The sequence below is a fragment of the Arvicanthis niloticus genome, chromosome 23 (genome assembly GCF_011762505.2).
Source record: "Arvicanthis niloticus isolate mArvNil1 chromosome 23, mArvNil1.pat.X, whole genome shotgun sequence".
Classification (NCBI taxonomy): domain Eukaryota; kingdom Metazoa; phylum Chordata; class Mammalia; order Rodentia; family Muridae; genus Arvicanthis; species Arvicanthis niloticus.
The window spans coordinates 30,577,180-30,595,014 of NC_133430.1; the positions used below are offsets into that span (position 1 = coordinate 30,577,180).

At 43.2% G+C, this 17,835-nt stretch overlaps 1 protein-coding gene across 15 annotated transcripts in view; it reads right to left on the minus strand.

The window, feature by feature from the left end:
• Ttll5 (tubulin tyrosine ligase like 5) overlaps nt 1-17,835 on the minus strand; it is a 235,626-nt gene that overhangs the window by 203,748 nt on the left and 14,043 nt on the right. For 10 of the 15 annotated variants that reach the window (XM_076921612.1, XM_076921610.1, XM_076921611.1 and 7 more), the window contains exons 4-7: nt 13,537-13,619; nt 12,027-12,133; nt 8,673-8,803; nt 1,150-1,232 (exon numbers count right to left, since the gene is read on the minus strand). In XM_076921612.1, the coding sequence (XP_076777727.1) occupies nt 1,150-1,232; nt 8,673-8,803; nt 12,027-12,133; nt 13,537-13,619 (404 nt within the window). Of the gene's footprint in view, nt 1-1,149; nt 1,233-8,672; nt 8,804-12,026; nt 12,134-13,398; nt 13,452-13,536; nt 13,620-17,650; nt 17,724-17,835 lie in introns of those variants that run through there. The other 5 variants (XM_076921613.1, XM_076921615.1, XM_076921619.1 and 2 more) reach the window with 5 other exon arrangements.

Below are 17,835 nucleotides of genomic sequence, written 5' to 3' on the forward strand. Positions count from 1 at the left end.
ACTCAGAGCAAGGAATACTGGCAAACTCTGAGTGTGACGAAAAGACCCTGCCTCAGGGAATACAGTAGAAGAGCAAGCAAAGGTGTCAGACATCAATCTTGGGCCTCAAATAGGTGCATATACCCCCACCCCACACACTCATGCAACCACACACACATGACATACAATTATATGCATACACCTCACCCAAATATATACACAAAAAAGAAGGAAAATATAAACAGAAATAAAAAGAGGATATTTTCCCCAGAGTAAAGGAAAAATGGATAAAAGTGCCCACCAAATGTCCAGAAGGAATAAAACTAAGTCTGGACCTACGTACTGGTTAAATTTCACAATCCTAATGCTGTAGTCTATTTCTACTAAGCTTAAATTTTTAATAAACTTATAAAAGAGAAAAAACTAAATCAGTTATTAAACTAGTAATGTTATATAACTCTAATATCTGACAGCAAAAACTAAACGTAAGAGTCAGACTATGGAAGGAAGAGGAGGCAGAAGTAATATGGGTGTGATAAATGTAAAATAGGGAGTTATCAAATAAAATTAAGAATTTGAGAAAACAAGAAATATGAAATAACCATGTTATGGGAAATCCAATGAGACTGGAGTTGACATTTTATTTTATTTACTTTGTATCTGTGTTGTTATTATTTACTATTATTATTGTGGTTCTGAAGCCTGAACCCTGAGTCTTGTTCATGGCTTCTTAGCATTTATCCATGCCCCTATCTATTCTTAATTTTTAAAACAACATTTAACAGAGGTTTTCAAGGCATCAGTAGCTTCTAGGGGAAAGAAGGATGAGGCAGAGGAACAGGAAGAGGGAAGAGCAGGAGAGAAGGAAGAAACTGGCAAAAACATCGGCTCCTTGCAGCCTGATGGGTGACAGCTCAGAGCTGGGAGCTGAAAACTGAAAAGACACTGCTCTGTGCAGATGCGAAAGCCTGCCTTCCCCAAAACCCATCTAGCAAATGATGCTTTGGCCATGGAGGAAGTGTGTCCCAGTGAGGGAGGAGGCTGCTGCCAGCGGAGTGACCAACCGAAGGACAGCACACAGCACAGCCAGCCTCCACTCACTGCTGGACTCAGAGCAGAAGGAACTCAACCTGCTCATATCAGCACCAGGCCTGCAGTCCTTGTACTTACATTGTTGATCAAGTAGACGCCCCGCCCCCTAGAAGAGGCCACTGGTTTTACTATCCAAGGTCCTCGGTCCTTTGAATATGAATCTGCTCAAAATATTGGAAGATAAAGCGGGAAGAGAAAAAACAAAGAAGAGAAGGAGCATGAGTTTGTTATCTTCAACTGCAACAATCTCTTAGGTACCCAAAGAACCCCACATCTCCAGCTGGAGAGCAACAGTTACAATCACCTGATTTTAGACTGGCCTTAAAAAGGGAAATGAGGCAGAAAGAAGCTGAAGAGGAGGGAGGAGGATGAGGATAGCACATCACTCATACAAATACCTTCTTCTGTTTCCTCTCTCTTACATAAGGAGGGAAACAAGACGAGGTGAAATCTCAATGTTAGTCTGTTACAAAAAACAATCTTTGGGAACCTGAGAGTCACCTTTGTTAACTGAAGGATTACCAGCAGACAGAGACAACTGAGGTTTTTACTATATCTCCAAATAGAGTTACTTCCTTTGACTAACTCTTCAGAGCCTATAAAACAGGCAGGGCTTTGGGGCAGGGAAGCATCAGGATTTCCGAGTAGAAGGGGGTCCGTGCATTCACCAGCTTCACCTCTGTTTTTAAGGATCTTTGAGTCATGAGAAGAAAAAGCAGAAAACTGACACTGAGACTCCCTGGGGCTCCTGCATGATGTGGGGAGAAGCAGAGGACTCATATGTGCTGAGTGAACCCCAGGAGCACGAGAGCTGTGGCAGTATTCACTCCAGTCAGCCCTCCCTCTTCTGACGAACCTGAAACACTGTTTTGAAGGATAAGGGGAAGGGAAGAACTGAAAGCTAAGGTTTCTTGCTTCTTTTCTTCTCTGAAAGGAGTGGGAATGTGAAGAGAGCCCAGTGAGTGAGAGTGTCCTGAGCCCTTCAAACTGCTTGGGTCTTCCACACCAAAATAACATCATCTTACTCAGAATACAAAAGCATAAACTTAATAAAGTTCCCTCAAGGTTATAGTCTCTGGCTTGAGTTATTAAAAGGCTGCCACCTATGTGTGCTCTTCCCACAAGAGAACACAAACTCCCCTAACCCTCAGTAGGGTCCCACCCAGGCCAACCTCAGGACCCAAGCCCAGCACTAGCAACAACTGCCCAGGGCACCGCATCTTCCCAGACCACATGCCCACCTTTTCATGCCTCTCCTCTTGGCAGAAGTTAAATCATCTCTTTTATGCCCCAAACAGGAACTTGACTATCAGTACCACAAACCCTTCAATCGGGTTTACCTTTAGGGGAGACCAAGGGAGGGACCAAAGTACCTTTGTCCACCTTTCCCCATCTACCCTTGTCTTTCCCTGGATGCAACTGAACAGAATCAGCAGTAGAAGAAGAAAAGCTTCTAGACACTGAATATGTTTAGAACTGTATCCTCAGCTGGGGGTTGGGGAGGGTAGCTCATGCCTTTAATCCCAGCACTCAAGTGGCAGAGGCAAGTGGATCTCTGAGTTTGAGGCCAGCCTAGTCTACAAGTTTCAAGACAGCCAGGGCTACAGGAAGAAACCCCGTCTTGGGAAAAAAAAAAAGAGGAGGAGGAGGAAGAGGTGGAAAGAAGGAAGAGGAAGAAGAGAAGGAGGAAGAAGAAGAGGAGGAAGAGGAAGAATTGTTTCCTCTACCACTGTTCACAAGAGTGTAGAACATGCACAGGGGCTGGAAACACGGCTCAGCAGCTAAGAGCACTAGCTAAGCACAGAGGATCCAGCTGGTTCCCAGCATCTATGTTGGGTGGCTCACAACCTTGTGTAACTCCTATTCCAGGGAACTTTCTTCTGGCCAATTCAGACACCTACACAAACTTGGCGGCATTCACATACTCTCTCTCTCTCTCTCTCTCTCTCTCTCTCTCTCTCTCTCTCTCTCTCTGTCTGTCTGTCTGTCTCTCTCTTTCTCTTAACACACACATACACGATTTAAAAATACATTTTTAAAAATTCCACACTGTACATATATGTGAAGTTATCCCATGTTGTGCTAAAAAAGGGAGAGATTAATTAAATCTACTCTATCATATCTATATGAGGAGTTGTGGTTTGCAGATAAATTATGAAAAGCCGGATCATGAGCGATACTAGTTTTGTTAGAAGTACAAGCTCTGTTGAAAGAGCTCAACTCTCCTGCTGGAGCTTGAAAACAGGTAATATACAAACACAGGACAGTGGCCGTGTTCCCATGAAGCCTCATTTATGCCCTGAATTGCATGCCATTTCCACACGCCACAAATTTACAGTCATCTTGACTTCAATCACTGGAAAATGTAAAAAAGTGAGCTGGAGAGATGGCTCAGTGGTTAAGAGCACTTAACCACTGCTCTTCCAGGGGTCCTGAGTTCAATTCCCAGCAACCACATGGTGACTATAATGTGATCTGATATCCTCTTCTGGCATGCAGGTGTACATGCAGATAGAGAACTCATACCAAAAATAAATAAATAAATCCAGAAAAACAAAAAGAAAAAAAGATGTAAAAAGCATTCTTGGCTCACAGGAATGCCTGCAAACAAGCAGAGGACTGAATGACTCAAAGGCCATATTTGCAGGTACCTGATTAACACGAGAACCTTCAACAAACATGGTCAACGATAACACTGTTAATTAACTGATGTAGAAGGATCTGTGGAAAAGAAGAAAGCACGACATAATAGCTGGTGCGCGTGTCCCACACCCATTCAAGCTGTCTGCCAGGAACTGCCAAGAATATCTTCAGAAAGACATGCAAAAAAAAAACTAGTAGCAAGCACTGGTGACTCCTGAGGAGAGAGCTAAAAGAACAAAGTCTTCTTCCCTGATTACTGTTCTATTTAGCTTTACACCATGGAAATACATTACTCTTTCCAAGAATGTAATTTAGATCACATTAAAACAGTACTATAGAAAAAAGGTGTATAGCTCCACATGAGAAAAATTTAAATCTAAGAAAAATGAGACACTGAACACAAAATATGTCATTCTTTTCTGATCTCCTGCAGATCTCTGAGGAAGCAATGAGAGTGGGCATGGTATGCTTTGAATGGGACTTGTCCCACACAGGCTCAGTTAGAACACCTGGTCCCCCGCTGGTGACACTGATAGGGAAAGTCTTAGAAACCTTAATGAGACAGAGCCTCCTGAAGGAAGTGGATCACGGGGAGTGGGCCTTGAGGCTTTAGAGCCCAGCCCCACTTCCTGTTCACTCTTTACTTCCTGCATACAGATGCAATGTGAACAGCCAGTCTCCTGCCCCATCACAATGCCTTCCTTTCCTACCAGCTTCCCCAACAAGGTGGCCTGTATCCCTCTGGAAGTCTAAGACAGAATAACCCTTTCTCCCTTAAGTTGCTTTTGCAGAGGATTTTATCGCAGCAACAGAAGAGAAGCTAAGACAAGAAGCTATTAATATAAAAGAAAATAATAATGAGTTTTCTAAGCTCCATGCATTCATCCATTCCAAACCTGTATGTTTCTAATCTGCCCAGTAGTCTCCTAGACACAGCAGTAACACAGTCTTCTCCCTCACAGAGAAGGCTGACAGACACACAGACATTAAACAAGCTCTTACAGACACTGAGAGTTACGAAGTGGGGGAGTGTATAAAATGTTTAAGAAGACAACCAGAGCTGTCTGGAGACAGCACCCTCCACCGATGCTGCTGAAACGCTCACTGTCAGAGAAAGGCAAGTGTAGCCAAATGCAGCATCTGCCACTAGCATAGCGTGCTGGTCAGTCAGCCTTGCTTTGTGAGCTGGTGTTTTGAGCTCAGGAGGTAGCTCACTAGCCACACACTACCTTGGCATCCATGGGATGGATCCTGTGTTCAATCCTCAACACTGCAAGGAATACTTTTTTTTTAACTAAAAAAATTGAATTCTACTTCTGGTGCTTAATTTCTGACATGTCCTATGAGTCTCAACATCAGGATTCACCTTCTGTGCTGGCATTTTTACACTGATTTGAGATACACTGATTTTCAAAACAAAGGATCTATTTCTTTTGCAAGTATTTTTTTAAAATGAGCAAGAAACAAGAAAAATCAAAGGCAAAGGCAGGGCACGGGTCAGGGCAATGTGCTTGGATGGAGACAGCATAGACAATGCTGACAACCTTCTCACCACCTTCTAGCTCCTGCAGCAGCAGCGGGTTAGTACATTGGAAAGAATACTGAGTAGGAGCAGGAGCACTGTGATGAGGGGTGATGAGGCCATTAGACAGTGTTCTTCAAAATGAGGAAGTGGGTCTCATTTGCTATGATACATTATAAAATTAAGGTCTTAGAATGTACTGCTACACTGATCTGAGTTCCTCTAATAAACCACATGAAACCCCAGTTTTGCTCGCACCTCAGAACTATTTCTCAGCCTCCATCATAGGTAGTGATGCCACAGAGCACAGTTCCAGGAAGATGCTCTGCTTGTCTATACTGCTGCTGCCCTAGTCTTCCTTGGCATTTCCTTCTTCCTGCCTAAAAGTCATCTGCTTGAAGAAAACGGCTAGAGTGAGCAGGAGGTCCTTAGGCAGGGTTCTCTAGGGTCACAGACCTACCGTTCTTCTAAATATTAACTGCAAATAGGGCACCAAGAACCTGGAAGAGTCTGCTGTGTACCCCAAGTCTACTCACATATGACTCAGCAATTCAGGGGACCCCCAGGCTTTTCACATCTCTGACTATAGTAACTGGCTTCTGGGCTCAATCTCTTCACCTACAAACTTGAGACTTTTTCTTATTATGGCAAAAGCTCATCTTCTCAATGCCTCTGAAAAGTTTCACATCTTGCTCAATCCTGTCAAAGGTGCTGCCGGACCCTTTCTGCCCTTTTAAGAAACGCAAACACACTTTGCCCTCACTCTTGGCATAAGACGATACGACCCTCCTTACTAGGCAGGCTGGGAATTCATCATGAGCCTAGCAAACTGTTTTCTTCCCATGGGAGCTCATGGCCAGCAGTGAGCCTTCTTCCCCCTTTCTTTAAGGGGAGCTGTCCTTTCTAAGGCTCCCTCTTGCACATGAGCCACTACTGCCTCTTTGGAGCCCTCTGTCCCTCATCTCTACCATCCCTCCTCCCTCCCAGCCGTGTCTGTAGGGCTGCTTCTCTGTTTTCTTAGAGCTTCAGAATCTGTATCTTCCACCAAACTAAGTTGTTTTTACAACTGTCTGCAAAACATCACTGTGCGCTTTCCCTACAGCACCTCAAATGTACACCAGTCTAAACTGAATACTCCTCCTTCCTATAACAGCTCCTCTTGTATTTTACTGGTTATATTCTTGCTTAGACTCCCAAGTCCTGGTGGGACAGTGGTGGTTCATACCTGGAATCCTAACTCCCAAGGAGGCTGGCTGAGGCAAGACTGCTGGGGCCTGGGACTTTGAGGACAGACTGGGCCACCCCCACCATTATGATGATCCTCACAGCTTCTCTACCTCACATCTCTGGAGGCTTGTTGGGACCTTTTGGCTAGCACTCCTCACATCCAGCTCACACATCCTGTGTTCCCTTTCACCCTACCTACTCACACTTGCCCATTCTCACAATCATGGCTGTCATTCACACTTGGCCACATGCCCTGCACCCTTGACTCTTCCTATATCACACCTACTGAGTCAGGGTCTGGCCTGAGGGGAAGGGCTAGACATAACTCAGTTGCCCACCCAGGCCTGGGAAGCTAAGTTCAATGAGGTCAAAGAAGTAAGAATCCCATTTTAGAATGAGATGATGTTCCTGTTACTTGTAACTTTAATTTTTTCAAAATTATATCTATTTTTAATAAAGGTTCTTAAATGCTTTAACCTCCCTTCTAGCCCACCACCCACCAGAAGTAGTGAAAAAGAAAGGATACAGGGGAAATAAACCTGTTTAGAAATGGTTCTTTGAGCAGGGCGGTGGTGGCGCATGCCTTTAATCCCAGCACTTGGGAGGCAGAGGCAGGCGGATTTCTGAGTTTGTGGCCAGCCAGGTCTACAGAGTGAGTTCCAGGACAGCCAAGGCTATACAGAGAAACCCTGTCTCGAAAAACCAAAAAAAAAAAAAAAAAAAAAAAAAAAAAAAAATTAGAAATGGTTCTTTGGAGTGTCTTCCATCTGTATTGTCTGGAAATCGGCAGTACAGTTTACAGGTTGGCAGGGCAGCTTGATCCATGCACAAGTTTGGCAGAGTAAGGATAACAAACACGAATCAGCAGCATTAGTGGCAGTGGTGCTACCTAGCAGGGACAGCCAGGCCTGGCTTGAATCAGCAAGAGGGACCAGGAGGGATGCTAGAAGTTCTCAGCTGTGCCTCTCTCTCAACTAAGCGAAGCCTCAAGACCAACAAGCATTGCACAGCTAGCTCTATAAGGTAGCCTAGCTCAGTCTCCGACACTGTCCAAGTCTTTTTTTATACACCCTCCAAACAACACATGTCCTCCACGGGTCTTGCTTCAGCACGTGAGTCTGTCTCAGCTGACTCACTCTGCCAATCAACCCAAGTCAGGGGAAGCAACAAGAAACAGCAGCACATCACCAGAAGTTTTTTGGTATGTTTCTCTCTATGGAGTCCCAACAAATGGAGCTCAGCTATGCAATGTAAAGCAGAACAATACATGCATGTCATTAACAATGAATCTTTCATGTGTCCTTTCACGCGCTTGCTTTAGCAGAACATCCTCTCTCCTCTGTCTGGTTCATCCAAATTGTTCTTCCCAAGTCTGCCTTAGCCTTTCACCTGTGTCCACTTCAATGAAATGTTCCTTCATGTGTTTGCCACAGCAAAACACCATCCAACACAACTGACTTTTCAAAGAACCCTCAAGTTTCCACTTCAGTTACTTACCAGCAGTTCAGCTAACATTCAGACTCCAATGGATGCCCACATAATTTTTATTAGACACCTATGTATATTTTTTATTAGTATAAACTCAAAAGGAAAGAAGAGTGTGACTGATATCACCAAACTCTTAACATCAAAAGACATAGGACACTGGCCATGGTAGCATCCTTTAGTCATAGCACTTGGGAGGCAGAGGCCAGCCTGAACTACAAAGCCAGTTCTATCTAGGCCAGCTGGAAGGACATAATGAAACCGTCTCAAAAGTTAAACTACCAAGGACAAGTTTTAAAAAGACATATGATTCTTGTTCCCCAAAGAACACAGTTCAAAAGTCAAGGCAGCAAGAATGTAAAAGTGTGAAGTGGAAAAAAAGACGCCAAGAAGGAAACACGCAGTTCACAGACACAGGAACAAAATGCCCTCAACACATACTGACTCAACAGAAAGATAACTGGGCAAAAATGCCCAAGACAGCATGTGCCTGGATGACACCACTGTGTTCTTACATAAATTATTACTGTCGTCCTATCAAAAGTAAACACAGAAGAGTACCATCCAAATACAAATGATTTAAATTTTATGTCTGTAACTGTTCTTAGTATCACAGCACAATTTTTCAAAGACATGGCAAGCCCCAGTTAGCTGTAAGATCGGCAATGTCTAAGTAACTACACCTCAAGTTCAGATGCTGGAGCATCCTCAGTGAAACACTTACTACAGAATTCCGCATACTCAGCTGGCAGGAGAAAGGTCTGAGGGAGGATGTGGAAGGCCTTAAATCCATGAGTGTGCTGCATCCGAATGATGTTTTTGTACAGTCGGTCCTTGCGGGTTAGTTCATAAGACCTGAAAAGCAAGAAAGTTGTTCTATTTCAGTAAGCTACACTACACCTACAATGTTGTTCTGTTGCCACACTGTGAGGCCCTCATAGCCAGAGTTCTGAAGCAGTTACTGAAGACAGCAGATTACCCCAAATCTGTCACACTGCTACACTACTACTCCTTACTAGACACATATTATAGACTCCTCATTAAACATCTTCATCAAATGGACAGGTTTTTTTTAATCAGATTTGTGCATAAAGATACCACTGATAGAAGATAACCCTTCCCTTTTTCATGTGTAATTCTGATGCATTAATTAGGTAATGACCACCACAATCAAGATACAGCCTTAATCCCCTTGCAGGCAGCTTTCAATCACTATAGACACAGGGCAAACACCTGCTTACTTTCCCTTCCAACCAGTCAGACAAGCAGGATCGTGCAGTGGGCATCCTTTCCACTGAGCATGAAACATCTCAGTTTTATCTCTATTGGCTGTATCCATCAGTAGTTTATTCTTTTATGTGCTCAGTTATAGGTGTGGATATACCATAGTTTGTTTATTCACCAGTTAAAGAACATCTGAATTATTTCCAGTTTACAGGAGACTATGAATAAAGCTGCTCAAAAGTACTTACATATAGATTTGTATGTAAACATTGAGTTTTATGCAAACATTTCCATTTTCCAAGTTGCGGGCCTGCTATGTAGTTTACCTAGTTGTATTAGTTATCTACTGCTAGATAATCAACAACCCCAAAAATGGCAGCTTAACATAGTAGTTTGCATCTATGATGTCACATAGTTGCTGTGGCCAGCAGTGTGGGATGACAGAATTGGGTAGTTCAGTTCTGTCTCTCAGCCAGCTGATGAAATTAAAGTCCAGACGTGTGCCTACACTGCCATCATCAGGCCTGACTAGGATGGAGCATGCACTTCACAGGATGCTCAAAGGTATGGAGCCTGCCAATGAGGTTTCAGTTCCTCAGGTGAACCCTTCCACAAGGCTGCAGACTTCCATGTCATGCCTGCTAGCTTCTAGGCTCTCTAATCCAAGAAAGATTGTCATGTCTGTAATGACCAAGTCTCCAAAATGACACACCATCACTTGTGTCACATCCCATTTGTTAGAAGCAAATTACTAAGTCTGGTTGACAATCAAGAACAGAAAGATTTAGCTCAACCTTTGAATTTGAAAGAATTTACAGACACATTTTACAATATATTTTATATATTGTATAAATGCCTCTCTCTGGCATTGTACCTGCCACCAAGACCTCTACACGTTCTAGCTTTCCTAACCTACTCAGTTCTTTGGGGCTTTAATGAAAACATCACTAAGTAGGTATAACTGATTTAAGTCGCTGGTCACTGGTGATCATGTTAAAACTTCAACCTTGCCCCTATTCCTAAAGGTTGAGTGACAGACTGAAACTCCAACCCTCTTACTAGGACTTAGACTTTGCTAGGGCCTGTGACCATCCTGAAACCATTAGGGCCTGCCAGTCACCAAGCAAACCATTAGCATACGAAAGACACACTGGTGATGCCACAGATTCTAGAAATAAAAATCAAGAGACTGGGCCCTAGACCAATAGATACTTAACAGTTTCCAGGTATCCAAGGTGACTGAACCATTTGCTCTTCTACTAGCAATGTACTAGCAAGCTATTCGCCATGCATCGGCTTTCAGAGAGCTTGGTGTTATCTAACTGCTAAAGCCACTTTAATAGGTATATTCAGAACCATATGATTTTAATTTGTATTCCGCTAATGCCTACTGATGTTGACCACACATACATTTTCCTTGACACATCTATTTAAAGTTTTCCCTATTTTGCTAAATTTGTTTGATTTGCTAAATACATATATACATACATATATTTATGTGTATATATATACACACACACATATATATACACACATACATACACACACACACACTAAATCTTTAGTAATAGTATTCTTTGGATACAAATTCTTAATCAGATAATTGTTTATAAATACTTCTCTAGTCTATGGTTTTCTCACTTTCTTAAGTCTTCCCACTCTGGTGAAGTCCCTTGTTTTTTTATCCATTTATGCACCAAACTTTGTTCCATCTAAGAAACCTCTGTCTAAGCAAAGACCATCAAAATCTCCTTTGTACAGGTCTGTGTTTAGAACTGACATCTATCTTTATTCCAAATGTTTTTTTTTTTAAGATTTATTTATTTTATTTATATGAGTACACTATACCTGTCTTCAGCCACACCAGAAGATTCTATTACAGATGGTTGTGAGTCACCATGTGGTTTCTGGGAATTGAACTCAGGACCTCTGGAAAAGCAGCCAGTGCTCTTAACTGCTGAGCCATCTCTCCAGCCCTCCCATACCCCAAAATGGGTTTTTAAAAAACTTAATTAAAAGTATAAAGTCTATTCTAAAACAACTTTGAATATAAATTTAAAAAAGATGTTTTAAGCCTTACTTTTTATAAATATGCTCAAATTTTCAGACTGAAAGAATTAAAATTGTAAGGTTCCACCTCACAGAGCTACAGCATGAGACCCTGTTCCAAAGTAAACAGACACTAAATGATCTATCATTAAAATTAATGGCCTGTGAGTTGACAGCCAGACTGTTATCCTTCAAGTTCGTTTAAAACAAAAGGAAACCATCACGATGTAAGAAGGAAGTGTTAAGCTAGAATCTGATCTCAATTTGTGTGTTGTATCTTTGAAATCCTAATTTATTTATTTATTTTTTTTGGTTTAAGACAGGGTCTCATAGACTTGTTCTGTAGCCAAGGCTGGCAAAAATTTCTCATCCTTCTGCTTCTGAGTCCCAGTGTAAGGACTATAAGCATTTGCCATCACACTCCAACTGGAACCCTGAAACACTTTATGCCCAAGAAAAATGCACCATATTAAGACATGAGTTGAATCATTCTTTAATAGAATGAAAATGTAGCAGTGAGAGGAAAGGTGAGAAGGGAGATCACATCCACATAAGATGCCGTGAGCAGCCTCAATTATAGAAAAGAGAATTAGAAACTATCTCTTTAAAAACTTCCACATGTCCATGGCCCTTGAAGAGTCTGCACCTCACAGGGATAAGAATGCCCCAGTCTCAAGTGTGGGCTATGACACTTCCTAAGTTTCTTCCTCTATTTTCCTCCTAAGAACACTAAATCTCTCCACTGGCTACACAAATCCAATGGCAGCTACCATTAAGCCCCAAGAAGTACCCAGAGGAACATTACCTGGGGAAGTGATTAACCTTTTGTGCTTCAGAGAGGGTTCGAAGTAAGAAGGGCTTTAGGTGGGATCCTGTCCACATCAGGTTATAGTCAGTGCTGCTCGGGTGAACCTAGGCACAGAAGACACATGGAAAACAAACAAGCCAGATCAGCAGCAGCCTGTCTGCAGAAAGCAAGGACAGAGAGTGAGTGCTTTCTCATCTACAGAAGCTCTCACATGCATGGCCCAGTTACTCCACAAGCCTATTACTGCAGCAGAGTATGACTACAGCAAACAAGACAGTGAGGGCTAAAGGGAAAGCTAGGGAAAGCCTCCACCCAAACAATAAAACAAATTAAACCCTCTGTACAAGTCAATGATCTCTAACCCACTTACACATCAAAGAATGCTCAAAACTGAGCCCCAAACTCCATTTTCTCAGACCTTCCTTGTGTCCTTGTAGATCCTAACTAAAGCCAAATCTAGAGAGATGGCTCAGTGGTCAGGAGTCTGTACTATTCCTGCAAAGAACAATTCCTAGCACCTCCACTGGGTGGCTCAATAACCCGTAACTCCAGCTACAGGAGCCACTGATGCCTCTGGCCTCTATGGGCACCTACAGTCCCATGCACGAACTCATACACAAACATGTAACTAAAAATTAGAACAGTAAATATTAAAAAAAAATTAAGCCTTAGATTTCCTTTATTCATTCATTAGAATCCATTTGTCCATTCATTATTAATTATGTACTCTGTCCACACAACACACTAGGACAATGGCAAATGCTGAAGATAGAAAAGCATTAAGACAGAACATAAACAGTATGAGGTCCCCAAGTGTCCCCTATTGATACCAACCTAGAATAAGCAGCTAGCAAGCAGGCTTTGAGCAGTAGGATCAGTAGTTGTGGACTCCGGGGCATCTATGCCTGTCCTTATCAGTGACTACATCTCAATTCCCAGTTTCCACAGGTGAATGACTTGGTTCTGGATATTAAAGTACCTGCCAGTCACCCACCCACCCTCTTCTCTATGAGACTTGTGACCTAAGCTAGCCCAACAATCCTATCACTGGAATAAGGTACAAGGACAATGAATGGAGTCCAATAACTTCCACAGCAGTGTCTTCAGATAACCCTAGAATCCCTGACCTTTAGTCCCCAAGGCTGCTGTCACCTCTCTCCTTCTAAAGCAGTCCCTGCTTCTATGAGCCACCGTTTCCACAGCATTCTACAACTCTGCCTTGGTTTTGGTTAGAGTCTGGTTCTGTTTTTTCAGAAAACTTGTCATGGGCAACTCTGCCCAAATCTAAGAACATCACAGGAAAAGGGGGAGAGGGGGAATCCTGTGGAAATGCTCCCCATGTACCACAAGGAGAAACTGCTGGTAGTACCAAGTTCTGTTGAGCCTCTAATCTCTGGTCCCGTGCGCTTCCTAGCGCGGCCTCTGCGGATGGATAAAGTCAGTTAGGTAGCTAGGATTTCAGCTTTTGAAGTGATCAGGCGAGGTGAGGTCGTAAAAATGAGCTTACTTCATGAAATCCATGGGCTGTCAGAATGCTTCGCACCAGGCGACTGTCCGTTCTCACAATCTTATAAGACAAATGATAACGTTCTAAAAAAAAAAACACAGAATCAAGTTTAGTAGGCACAAAGTTTAATTACAAAGACAAAAATAAAGAGTAACATAGACATTTGCTTAATATACTCAACAGCGTTATATGCTGACCTTAAAGTTACTGTAAATCAGTTGAGGATGCTTGGAGCCAAGGCACCCTTTAAATATATTATAAGTAGTGTGTTGTGATGGGGGAAGGGACATGTACATACCAAGCCCTGTGCGGAGGACAAAGGATAACCCTGTTTTCCTTCCTCCTCCCTTCCACAGGCTCCAGGCACTGAACTCAGGTCCTCAGGCTTGCAGGACAAGCATTCTCCTCTGCGTCATCTTGCCAACCAGAGACCAAGCAAGCATTCTTAAGCTGAGAGACTGCGGAGTTCACTCAATACCAAAGGGGGAGGGAAACCTACATCTTTGTTTTCACTAGTTTCCAGCTGAACTGTAACAATGTTTTCAATGAGGAATGTCCACAAGAGGAGCAAGTGGTGCAATGAAGAGACACTGGGCGTTAAGTTCACTTCACAGCTGTTCCAGTGTTCACCACACTTAAGTTTAACAAACTAGCACATTAACAACTATGTTACATCTTGGATCTGGGGATTAAGGTACATTTTTCTTGTTAATTTCTTGACACAAGGCTATACTAATAACCTAGGCTGGCCTAGAACTTGCTGTATAGCCCAGCCTAGCTTCAAATGTGCACTCCTGCATTAAGGATTACAGGCATGCACCACCATATTCAGCTATTTGTCTTTTTACTGTATTTCAATACAACTCGTTCCATTTCTATCCATTTGTCTATTTTTCCACTTTAAAATCATTACTCTGGGAAAAAGCCCTCACGCTTTTCCAGACTGAGAACTGTAGGTATTTAAAAGGCTAAGAGCCCCTGTTCTAGACAGCCCTCTCTATGTCTGCAAATGCTGAGTATCAGCACATCCTAGACAAGAGGTCTTTCCAATAAGAAGAGGCCAGCAGGGCCCCGCAACTACCCCTTTTAAATAGGCCTGTGTATGCTTCCAGTCCAGTTTGTCAGCCTCCTGACCTTGTACACATTTCCTGCTGGCCCCTGGAGACAGAACTTGCATCTTGACTGTGTTAGAGAGGAAAATCTGTAATCACGTGAACATTTACTCTGAGCTACAGCAGTAATTCTTTCTATACGCCCCTACAAATTGAGACTCTTCGCTAAAAATTCTATGGAAATTCTTTTGGCTGTTTTGTTTGTTTGTTTGTTTGCTTGTGGGACAAAGTTTATTCCAGCTCAGGTTAGAGTGAATTGATGATCCTGACTCAGTCTCCCAAGTGTTCAAATTGCAGGCGCAAGCCTGAATACCTGGCTCCAGATGCATGTTTTTAAAGGCATTTATCCTGAACAACTGGGAGTACGTACAATGCAGACATTTGCAAGTACGTAACGCAATATTCAGCCCCATCATCAGAGACAACAAATTTTTGATGAATTTATATGGAAAGCGTCATAAACCCCCGCTGCACCCACAGACACATTAGGGCCACTGAAAGTCTTGGTATGCACTCTATGCAAAGCTGATCACAAAGATGGGCATGGACAAGCCAGCCTTTTTCTAAAGCTCAGCCACTATCTTTTCCCAACAGACCCTACCATTATGTTTTCTTACAGTATCACTCAAGTTAAAAACAGGGCAGAGTCCTAAGCGTTTGCTTCAGTGCAGAACAAAATGTCAAGTGCAGCAGAGTGCTACAGAGTGTTCAGACTCTGAACAGGGAGGGTGGAACCATCCTGCTAGACCTCGTAAGACAGAAATATTCAAAATTAACTGGAAACATGTCACAAAGAACTTGAGTGGGCTCCCAAAGGACAAGTTTGAGATACTCTAACATAAAAGTGACAAAGCAATGGGGTAGATTGTAATTACAAAGGAAACTGAAATCCGCATGCACAAGACAGGTGGTATGAAGGTTTGCTTTTGCTGCTGTAACAAACACGCTCGGCAGCTTAAACACAAATTTGCAGCCTCCTTGGTACCACAGGCCCCACCAGTCTAAAGCAAGGCTGTGATCATCAGGCTCTGCTCCCTTCCGTGGACTCCAGGTAGGATTTGGTCCTTCACTTTTCCAGCTTCCAATGGCCACCTCCACTCAGTGCCTTGTGGCTTATGCTCCCCTCTCCGACTTTCAAAGGCAACAATGGCAAGTCTAGTCTTTTTTCACCTTGTATCACTCTGGCCAGGCTGGCTTCTCTTTCCAAGTATAGGAACTGTTGGTTGCATTAGACTGGATACTCTGGGATAATCCAGTGTAATCTTCTTACTTGAAGGTCGACCAACTAATTAATAACGTTAATTCCCCTTTACTATGAAAGGTTTATATCCATAGGTTGCAGAGATTAAGAAACAGACACAATGGGGATCTACCATAACTACCTTCTGCTCCCTAAACATTCATACTCCTCTCTATCGTGAAATAAACTCAACCCATCCCAACATCCCTGTCAACTCAACCCAAAGTCTAAAACTCTCATTCAAATTTATGGGCTCGGTATTCCCTCCTCTCATCATCGAAATCAGTATGACTCACCTTGGGGCAATACTGCTCTCCACTAGTGAACCTGCAACAAAAGATTTGCTCCCCAAATACAATGAACACAACTCCAGCTACATGGATACTGGTTCACATTAGGAGAGAATTTAAGGAGGAAAAAGGAGTCACAGGATGGATTTATAGATTTGAAACCTAGCAAGTGAAAGTCCCAATTTGTCCCCAGGTCTTCAAGCCATGCTCTGTGACTCACGGGTCTGCCCTCCGCCTGAGGCTCCACCTCAGGAGTGTTCCTTACTCTTTCACAAAGGTTGGCACTTGTTTGTAGCTGAGTAGTTTTGTCATCTGATTTCCTGCGTGGGAGGTATGGGGGTCTCACAGCCTTCCTTCCCTCCTTAGGCTATCCCATTCAGTCCAAGCTGGCAGTGTTTTGCAGGAAAACATTCTAAAGAATCCTGCAGGTCCCTTATACATGGCCTCACTCACTCCCTCAAGGGAATCTTCCACAGCACCATCCTCAACAACCTCCTGTCAAAGCCATGCCATTGGTTTATAATCCTCCTTTCCCACCCTGAGCCCCACAGCAGGCCCAGTCCTTGCCACAGCCTGCCATTCTCACCCCTCCCCCTCCCTCCAAGGACCTCCTGGCCATCTCCTTATCTTCTGGGTTGATTGGGAACCTAACTCCCACCTATACCCTCATTCCCCTTTGAATGCATCACAGTCACAGGTTATGGGAATGAGGAGATGGTCACCTTTGGGGGACAAACAGAAAATCTAGTTAATGACTGTAGACAGAATGGGGGTGCAGCTCTCAGTCAGTAGAATGCTAACAAGTATGAAGTCCTGGGTTACATCCCCAGCATTACACAAATGAGTATGGTTATGCACACTTATAATCCCAGCACCTGGGAGACAGAGGCAGGAGGATCAGAAACTCAAGGTCATCCTCAGCTCCATATCAAGTGCATGGTCAGTCTAGGCTAAGCTTGCCTCAAAAAAAAAAAAAAATGGAAAAAGAAAAAATTAACTTTGTATGACTGGGAAAATGGCTCATGGGTAAGGAAATCAGGGCAGCGAGCATCCTACGACTTCTCCAGCAGCTCAGAAACAGAGACACTACTAATGAGATCAAATGCTCGTGCCACACAGACAAGGACTACACACCCATCTACCGTACCACTCCTTCATCTTGCCCAAAAATGTTTACGGCAGATTTAGAAACATGAAAGAAAATTTAGATCCTTTAATTCTCACAACTGCTGTCACTAACAGCTCCACTTCTGCACATGCAAAAGCCAAAACAAGCCTGCCAAGTGTCTTGGGCCTGTAACCCCAACATTCAAAAGGTAAGGCCAGGAAGACCCTTGAGTTCAAAGCCAGCCTGAGGGACAAATCGAGACCTTAGTCAATAAAAACTAAAATAAATTTTCAAATTTAAAAACAGTAAGAGCCAAAGCATCATCAAGTACACAGCTCCCTCTGAAGGCAAGAGCAATGCCCACCTCTGTGCATGCCTCAGCGCCACGCCACGGGGAAGGTGACTGGGAGGGTGTGGGAGAACAGGAGCCTGATTACCTGGGGATGACAGGAGGAGTAAGAGAGGATGGCACCACAGCACAACAGCAGGGCCGTACCACTTCCTGCCTATAGTCTTTCATGAATTATGTCGTTTCTCTAGCCTCTACTT